This window comes from Malaya genurostris, chromosome 3, assembly GCF_030247185.1.
Source record: "Malaya genurostris strain Urasoe2022 chromosome 3, Malgen_1.1, whole genome shotgun sequence".
Taxonomy (NCBI): domain Eukaryota; kingdom Metazoa; phylum Arthropoda; class Insecta; order Diptera; family Culicidae; genus Malaya; species Malaya genurostris.
In genome coordinates this window covers 63,061,497-63,071,881 of record NC_080572.1, presented here as the reverse complement: position 1 = coordinate 63,071,881, position 10,385 = coordinate 63,061,497, and the positions used below count along the sequence as shown (strand labels likewise).

The window sequence follows — 10,385 nt, the reverse complement described above, 5'->3', positions numbered from 1 at the left end:
AGATCTATGACAGCTCTCCGCTATGTACACGAGTTACAAAATGGTAGCAAACTTTGCAATCATTAAATTCGTCAGTGAGAAACTTTTTATCAGTCCAATCATCGAAATTTAGTAACGGAATATGAATGATATAGCTGAGTCGATCTGGTATATCAGTACTATTGTACGAAATGCAAGAAACTCATTTGCATCAAATCAAAGATACTTGAATTTTTGAACTATATTTTTATCCATGCCAAAATCGCACTTCATATGCAGGTACGAATATACTTATAAACAAAATTTATATTTATTCTTTTCTAATGACTTCCTATACTAAAAATTCCTGTCTGTGGCAGCAATACACCTAGTGTCAGATTTGACATTGTACTTCCAGTTCCGATCGCCGTAAATACACAAAGAACGTTGTAACATTAGCTTGATAGTATCTTACATTTTTTTAATTTGTTCCAATACATGATAAACTGTTGAACCTGGCTCTGGTGCAGGATGATTCTGTAATTCGGAATAAATGAATTCAGTAAGCCAAATTTTATGCGTATTGTGAAAGCGTCTAACTCCGTCATATTTGATAATTCCTTTTCAGCGCTGTAAACATGAGCATCTGTTTGTATTTTAGAAGTAAATGCTAAACGAGGGCAGGACAGTTATATTCCCCTGGGGGTATCAGTTCACGGCCGATGGGTCGCAGGGACTCGTACAGCTTTCACAATCTCGATTTCTTCACAATAATTTCAAGTCTTTTAATTTGGTTCTGATGGCACAAAATTCAAATTATTAAAACTTTTCTACATTTTCTCAAATGGTTTGTTTATTTATTATGGGGCTCCGTGGCAACTAGCTCGTAGCAACTTAAACAGTGTTGCGCAAGAAGATTATTTTTATCATTATCAAGGGGTCGCTATATTTGTGGTAATTGGCGGTAAATCACTCACGAACACTTTTTATTCCTATCTTCCTTCGGAGTGCCTGGTCGTGTCGTCGCTGCAATACTTCAAGGTATCGGTAGAGTGCCTATAACCACACTGAGCCCAAACGACACTTTAATTCTATGTGAAAAAGCATATACTTATTAAAAACTATTTTCACATTATATTTATATGCATCATATGACATTTATGTGTTTATATATAAATTTCAATCGGAAACCCGATAGTTCTTAAGTGTACAGCACATACACCTTATGTGAAGAAACACATGAATATTATGTGATAGTAAACTGTGAAAAATAAGAATTTCAAAATGGCGTCAAGATACGTTGCTCGTGGATTTAGGATTCCCGAAAAGTTTACTGGAAGTTTTTGAACGTAAATACACTGATCATAAATAATAGTACTATCATTTAGCTTTAAATTTTTCAGAGTGCGGAATTGGAGTATTTGAGTTGCTTACAATCATAGTCGAACATCTACAAACTTATTTAGAACCGACGGAAACTGCATCGAAGTATGACGATTTGTTTAATACATATTTTTGAAGCCATATTTCTGTCAACCTTCACAACCTATTTCATTTATTTATTTTCAGAAACATAAAATATTAAGAGTATTGAATGCACCAGAAATCGAAAACGCAGATCAACAGTGTGCAGATAACGATCAAGTTTCTGATGACAGTATTGCTTGTTAAATAGACCTGAAAATTATGTGAAGAAGTCTGCATCAAATACAAAATCAATCCGATAATTCGTGAAAGAGAAAATAAACGAAGAGAAACTGTCACTTGCATTTAGGCCCTTTTGTCGTGGGACAATAGACTTGATAATTATTATAACAACACATAAAAGTTGCTTGAAAATTAAATAAAAGCTATACCAATTTCAGGTAAACTCCATGTGATTTTCCTATGATAGGTAAATGAAGTTCACATGAAACATACATATTATTCAAATAGAGGATGTATGGTTTTCAAATGATATGTATGTGACATTCCCATGATAAATAAGTGGAGCACATATATAATGCATATGTTTTCAACAATAATTTTTATTGTATGGATCATATGAATGCTATGTGTGAGATCAGTATCGTTTACATGTAAAACATTATGGAAAATATTTATATGGTTTTGCATCTGAAAAGTAAGTGAAACATTTTTTGAGTGGCAGAGTGACGACTTCTCATCCATAATGTTGACAACAATTCAAAACATTCCATTAGCTTTACATTGAATTGACAGCTCGTTTGCTCGTTTGGAACTGGTAGCCAGAGAGGCCATTTATGCAGATTTATCTGTATCATATAGATTTTTACATCCTCATACAGATCTAATACAGAATACAGATTTTATACAGATTCCCTAAATTTAATACAGATTTATACAGATTTCATAAGAAGTAATGAAGAAAAAATAAACTGTTTTCGTCTGAGCTATCTTTTAGTATTTGATTGCAGTGACGAGATAAAAGTTTATTAAACAACGGACAAATCACAAATTAAAGTAAAAATTTGTGTGCATATGTTTGATGATCAACACAAAAAAACATTTATATTACAATTTGAAGCTTTATTGTTAGACTAAGGCCGTAGAGCACGAGAAAGCAGAGCCAAACTTGGTACTGACCAAAGCGAGTAATGTACTTACAGTAAATTAAAAGGACATTGTCAGAGGGAAAGCTGAATAGATTTATCGCTTGCACTCTTACAGGGCCCCTTTGGCTTGCTGAAAGTAAGCTTCCCTCTTTTGGTCTGCTAATGCCATCCACCAGCTCGGTTCAGCTTCTCGTGTTTATTCTGTCTGTGGCCTGAGAATTGTATGACCTGACTGTCATATTAAGTCAACTTTTAAATCTAGAGAAGTAGGTATATGGACTTGAAATTTAATTGTTTTTGTGAACTACGAAAATAAAAAGTAAATGTTCATAGAAACTCTCATTCTATAACCATAATCTGTTTAGATAGCGTTCAACATCATTCTATTCTAGAAATTTCATTTTATTTGTGAATACAGATAAATACAGATTTTTTATACAGGGTAATACAGATTTTCTCTGAAAGTATCTGGCATCTCTGCTGGTAGCTGTCATTCCAAATGAACAGCTGTCGCCACTCTGATTATAGTCACTCTAGGTATCGGTACTTAAGCCTAAAGATCGATACCGTGCCAAGTATACTATCGATATACCTGTCGATACTACACTCAAATAAAAATTCACGTTCTATTCACTCGAAAAATCACGTAAAATGGTTCCAAATGTTAAATTGAATATGTTACGTGACTAAAATGAATGTGATACAAACATCCCCCAAAATGAATAGAGTCATCACATAATGTTTACGTGAATTGCCCAAACGTCAAACAATCTACGTAAATTTCCGGTGTGAAAAATTCGATTTGAAAAATGGCGAACAGTGGGCCTCAAAGTGTAAGTAGTGTAAATGTTTGCGAGAAATGATTTTCAATTACAATTTTTTACTACATCGACCGGACCATTCCAGTATGAAAGTTTTCATGTGCTCGACAGTACCGAGTGAGTCCGGAAGTGTGCCTGCTCCTGCCGATTGCTTCAAACAGGTGGTTGCTCCACCGAATAACGAGTTCAAAATCGGTATGAAACTAGATACACTAAACACGATCCCACTCTAATAGAGCAGCCAGTGACACCAAAGAGCATATAATATAAAATAATTTATCTAACTCACATATAATTTGTTCCAGAAATTACAAAACAGCGACTCCCTTATGTATAGTGTATTCGTAGAACAAAAGAGTGAAGATATACCAAAGCAGAGAGCGGATGTCTGATACTCATGGGAAGGTATATATCGGGGTTGGATCAGGTTAGAGGTCAGAGTTAGATATGGGCAATTCGCTCCTGAGCTGTTCCAATGAATCGAATCATAAAAGTGAGCTGACAGCTCACAGCTCTTTTTAAAAGAACCGCAGCTCACCAGCTCACTCATTTGCTACCCAGTTCGCCGCATTGTGAAGAGGGGAATAAGCTACGAGCTGAACAGATTTTCGGCTCTTGAAGAGCGAGCTCTAAACGAGAAAAAATGTTTGCACCAAGTTTCGCCATTTCTATCATGCCTGCATCTATCCTTCTTTAATGGATTGAATGAGACATTACCAGTAAGAAATCTTACCTCTCACGAAGCAAGAACGGGTCACAAAATTAACCATCAGTTCAATTTAAATGAGCTGATGAGCTGATACATCGAATCGATTCATTTTGGTGAGCTGATCGGTTCGGAGCTGCTCACCAATATGAGCTTAAGGTTAAAACCTCTATGATCGAAACAAAAGAATGTTTAACACTCTTTCACACCCTATCGGGGAGACGCCGGCTCGAAAATGCCTTTTTTAATATTCGCTCTGTTTCTCTAGCGATACATAATTTAAACATGAAGTTTTTTTAGGTCGACGCGGTTGATGCAAATGGTGCAGAATTGTCCGATGACTGGCCGATCGAAGCGCTACGATCAGCCCCATATCGTGCTCAATCGGTCCGATGGTCGGACTTATGCGGATCGACCAATTTAACTGGGTTATTGCGAATGGGTTCTGCGTATTAGTTCAACTCAATAAGTCCAACTATTTCGTTATAAGATCCAATCAGAATTAATCAGTTTGACGTTTCAATTTAAGCGCGTAAATGATGCTGTGAATGTTTACCATCCGTTTGAAAATTTATTCGTGTACTTGCAGTAGATACCTTCAAAGGAATTTTTATCCGAAATTTCCCGTACATCAGTTGTAGTAGCTTAGTGAATGTTTATGAAAACTGAAACTTGCTAAAAGTTCAGTGTAGTGTGTTTGTTTGTATGAGTAAAGTTCAACAGTTTTTATGTTTATGTGGAACAATAGTATTGTAATATAGGTGCTTCGAGAAGCGAGTGTTGCAACTCAGAAGCTCAGCTGATCATCACGAACATGTTTGTGGATGACCTGAGGACTGATTTTTATAAACAATTGATCGGTAAAAGAATTTTGGTGATTGTAAATTACGACATCGATGCCATTTGTGCCAGCAAAATTCTTCAGGCTTTATTTAAATATGACAATATGCTATATTCGATTGTCCCGATTATGGGCATGAGTGGTGTAGTGCGAGCTTATAACGAGAACAAAGACGATGTCAAGTTTGTTCTACTGATCAATTGCGGTGGTTGCGTTGATATCGTTGAAGTGCTTCAACCGCAAAGGGATGTGATATTTTTTATTTGTGATTCGCATCGACCGTACCATGTTTGCAATGTTTACAGTGATTCGCAGGTAAGACAAATCGGTAGTAACATGTGATTAGGGCATATCGCACGATAGGCCCTTGCGAATGTTACAAAATATAATGCTCATTGTTCGGCTCTACAACCTTCATTTACACAATAATCGATATAATCTCGTAGATAGAAGTCCAATCTACGAAATTGTGCGCAATATGCATTAATTTCATGTTTAAAACATGAGTAATGAGCATTATTTTTCGTAACTTTCAAAAGGGCATATCGCACGATATGCCCTAATCACATGTTAGTACCGAAATGGACAATGTGTACCCATTGATCTTATTGGGCAAGGGCTATTGATCTAAGTATGTGTCCATTTACTACTCACAGGTTCGAATCTTGGGTGAAATCAATCCAGAGGAAAGTATTCCGGAGTTTGACGCCATCTTTCAGGACTCTGAGTCGGAAGACGACGATGATCACGATGATGCCATAGATAATAGTGACGAGGAGGGTGAAGGTCCGAGTCGAGAGCAAAATCGGATTCAAAAAATAGAACAAAGATTGTTGAAGCGCCGACAACGTCGGGAATGGGAAGAGAAGCGGATTAAAATTATGTTTGAATATACACAATTCAGCTATTACGGTAACAGCTCGGCATTGATAATTTTCGAACTAGCCTGGCGTCTTTCAAAAGATTCGATCGATCTTTTATGGTGGGCAATCATAGGACTGACCGAACAGTTACTATTGGGAAAGATAGAAAGCTCCACTTACACACTGGCAACGGATCGCGTTCAATCTCATGTGTCACGGTTGACTAACAAAGCTAGCGATCAAACCATACAGACTTCAGTGAAAATCAATTTCGAAAATGATTTACATCTGGTTTTGTACAGACACTGGAGTGTTTTAGATTCGTTGAAATTTTCCATATATCCAGCATGCAAAATGAAACTTTGGACATACAAAGGCGAGAAAGTTATGCATGAGCTATTGGTGGACATGGGACTTCCTTTGGTACAAGCTAAACAAACCTTCAACGCAATGGATCTTATCCTGAGAAAGGAATTCTATGATAAAATGGAAAAATTTTCCGAGAAATATCACCTACCTGATATCGTGTATGGATCATTTATCCTACAATACGGTTACCGAAACAAATATTCCGCGGCAGATTATGTTTACGCGATGCTCGCCATTCTCGAATCAGTTAAGAAAGATCGATCTCCGGAAACCTGTTTTCTTCAGTCGATGGACGCCTTGTCCCGCAATAATAAACAGATTCTCGACGACGGTATAGAATTGTGCAAAACGCTAATATCTGCTATTTTCAAACAGGTTCAAAGTTCTTTGGAAATGCATGCCGTCTACTCGGCCGGACCGTTTTTGTACTTTATTCTACAAGAGGAAATACCGTTTTTCACCTGCCCATATGGTCTGATTATGCTGGCACGATTTCTGTTGCGAGGTCATGTAGCTGTTTCACGGAACCGACGGGCTCAGGAGTTACCGTTGATAGCAGTAGCACCGATTGATTTAAGTCGAGGTTTCTCGCTGCTGGTTGGAACACCACCCGTCTGTGAGGACAGCAAGAACTTTTTCGGCAAAGCATTCGAGCAAGCAGCGCTCAAGAGTGGGGCCGTCATTTCACAAGATTGCTTTGAAACGAGCGTCATCCAAATTCGGCACTCGGATTGTACGAAGTTTCTCGACGCAATGACAGTTCTGTTAAGCTAGTGTTTCATTTCTTCGGATATTGTTGCTTTTTGTATTTGTAAGATCAATTGTTCTAGGATTATATTTAGTGGGCTAGTTTTACAATTCATTTTTACACCTGACTCACAATATTTATCGATAAAAAAATCACACGACACAAAAAATAGTTTAATGAATATACGGATAGCACAGATTTTTTTTCGATTTATGCTACAGTGTAAAATTATTTTGCGAAATTCCAGATGTATGCAGTTCACATCAACTTAAGACTGAGAGAATGTGTTCTTTATTGAGGATTTAGCTAAATATTCCTCTGTTCAGTTGTCCTCAAAACAAAATTGTAGTCTTAAAACCTGTTTCGATCCGCCTAGTGCTGGTCTCATATTGTTCATATTCTCTGAAATATTAATGTGGCATTCTTGAAAAAATTGCTCATTGACAGGCACGTACCCAGAGGGGGGGCCCTGGCCCCTCCCAAAATCAGAAACAGAAATTAAAAAAAAATGTTTGATTTGAAGCGAACAGTGTCAAAACTAAATAAAATGAAAATTAAATACGGGGCAAAATAAACGACAATAATAAAAAGACACTTAATTGTTCTGGATGACTGTAATATGAAAGTGCGCAAGCTTACCATAGTTGAGCAAGATTCTGCAAGGGGACGGGTATAGCGTGATAAGTAAGTCGATGTCTTTCACGCAGCCCGCCTGGGTTCGATTGACCATAAGGTTAAAACCTCTAAAATTGAAAATAAAAAAGATTCTGCATATTAGAAAGATAGCCTGTCGCTGGATATCGCACATACTTAGGCTCAATGGGTCGGAAAGATCATGATGCCTGTTTTCTGGGATTGTCATAGTACAGTTTTGAAGTACTAAATTGATTAAAGACCGAACTCGCTGTGAAAGGGCCTTACATGCAGCACATGAGCATCGCTACCATAGTTAAAATCAACGATTTAGTTCTCCAATTACTTGACCATCCTCATTGTTCACCCGATTTGGCCTACTCGAACTGTTATCTGTTCCCAAACCTAAAGTCATCTCTGAGAAATCGATGAGAGTTTCGTTTTGGAATTTCAGACCGCTACTTCCGGAACCTGATACCGAAACCTGTATAACTAAATTTAGTCTGTATGGTCATCAGCTAATATGACCTACAAATTTAGAAGGTGCTTTCCGTTCTCCACGAATCGAAGTAAGGGATCAATCTCGGACCACTTCTCAAAATTCATCACAAGTCTTGTGGATTTTTGTGCTCTAGAAATGGACATTTAGGTTGTGAACCATTTCGTGGTTAATTTTACCTTTTGGTTAAAATCTGACACTCGAGTGGTTATTTTGATGTTGTCAAAAAAATGTGCTCGAAAGAATGGTTGTTGTTGTTGTATGTGTTTGCAATTAGGCTCTCTGACAGCTCACTTACAACCACAAATGCAAATGAGAACTAAAGGTTCTTCGTTTGCAAGGGCTGCCAAGGTGTTGATCGAAGTGGTTTTTGAGCTTCCTGTTGCTATTCGTTGACATTGTCGATGGGTTATATCCAAGTCGTTCTGATAGGTTTTCAAAGTGCTACCAAAGATAAATAATAAAGACATGTACGTGCTTATAATTTAAAAAAATGTGGTTCGTTCCCGGTACCTTCTGAAATGACCGCACTCACCGCTTGGTGGAGCGCGAGATTAACTGCATTGTTATCATTTCAACCAAAGTGTGCCATAAAATCTCAATATATACAAATGAGCTACCGAATCGAAAGGGTTCTCACGGTTTGACATTTGCATTATGAATGTATGATGGGAACTCAGCAGTGCAACCAATGTATCACCATTGATGCCAGTTTCACGGAGGACCGTAGATGTGCGCCAAAAAAAGATCGTGACTGTCATGTCTGGAAATTCGTTTGTGGTGCTACCATATATTGAACTTCCGTATCGAAGGAAGCTGCCATATAGAGCCTTATGAAACATTATCATTATTTTTGGTGTGGCCCCTTTCTTTATACTACCTATAATTTTTAGCATATTTTGTCTATCTTTAATTTTATTTTTAAGTACTCGCACATGTGTCCCGTAATTCAAATTGTGGTCAATATAGATCCCAAGATGTTTGTGATATCTAACGCACTCTAAGGGTGTATTACGAATTTTTAAGTCTATCATAGTTTCTCGTGGTTGGAAAACGATAGCTTTGGTTTTATTGCTGTTGATTTCCAGACGTCAATTTCTTGTTGTGTCTTTTCTTGGACTTCTTTAAGATTCTTCCCACTTATGATTTTTACAAAATCGTCGGCAAATTGTACTGTAGTCACGTTATCATCTTTCCGGTTAGATTCATGTAGCTTCGCTGTATATATATATATATATATATATATATATATATATATATATATATATATATATATATATATATATATATATATATATATATATATATATATATATATATATATATATATATATATATATATATATATATATATATATATATATATATATATATATATATATATATATATATATATATATATATATATATATATATATATTAAAAAGGGTGGGTGACAATCCGTCCCCTTGTGGTAATCCTCGGGAGGTAGTGACGGATACCGGCCCTTGTTCTGTATGTAGTATCATTTTTCTATCTCTCAGGAAATTTTCTATCCATATTCTAATGTCCTCTTCGAGTTCCATTTTAATCGCGTTTCCATTAGAGTATCTATATCTACTGCATTAAAAGCATTTGTGAAATCAAAGAATACTGCTACGCTAATCATGTTATCTCTTTTTGCTGCCATGATATGGTTTGTTATGTATTCTATACAGTCTTCTGTGGATCTTCCACGCCTAAACCCAAAGGATAGTTCTGGTAGGAAGTTGTGTTTCATTTCGTGTTGTTGTATACGATTAAGAACTGCAGTATTGGCCGATTTGACTATTGTTGATAGACATGCTATAGGTCTGTACGACGTTATTTCAGTAGGATTCCTACCTGGTTTCGCAATTGGTACAATCTTTATTTGTTTCAGCTTTTCCGGCAGCTGCCCGTTGGCAAAAATGTTTTGATGTTTTGAACTATTAGCTGTTTTGTTTTTATATTTAAATTTCTTAAAATTTTGTATGATATCCGATCAATTCCTGGCGATGACCTGGTTTTCTTTGTGTTTACTATGTTCATCCATTGCTCAATATTAGGTAATTCTTTTCTGTTGTACCGTTTGGTGATTTAGGTTGGATCAGGTTTGTTTCAGTTGGTCCGAAGTGGCCTTCCAGAAATTCTAGTGCTCTTTCCTTGGACGTCATTATGATATTGTTTTTATTTTTATTTTCGTGGCCATATCGTAATCTTCCTATTAGATTCCAATTGGCCTTAGTGTCACGTGGATCGATGTCCCTCGTGATTTCCGCTAATTTTTCTTGCATTAGATGTTTTTTCTTTCGTAAAAACATTGCTTTGGCTTTTTGCAGGTTTAGTAAATTTTCTTCATTTGAGCGTCGATTGA

General features: G+C 36.6%; 1 protein-coding gene across 1 annotated transcript; it reads left to right on the top strand.

Annotated features, from left to right (window-relative positions):
• The first annotated feature begins 4,603 nt into the window (after window positions 1-4,603).
• LOC131438548 (cell division control protein 45 homolog) lies at window positions 4,604-8,792 on the top strand. Its single transcript, XM_058608649.1, has 2 exons — window positions 4,604-5,214; window positions 5,556-8,792. Exons 1-2 carry the CDS (start codon window positions 4,873-4,875, stop codon window positions 6,903-6,905), a joined length of 1,692 nt encoding a protein of 563 aa, XP_058464632.1. The 5' UTR covers window positions 4,604-4,872; the 3' UTR covers window positions 6,906-8,792.
• Window positions 8,793-10,385: the final 1,593 nt, after the last annotated feature.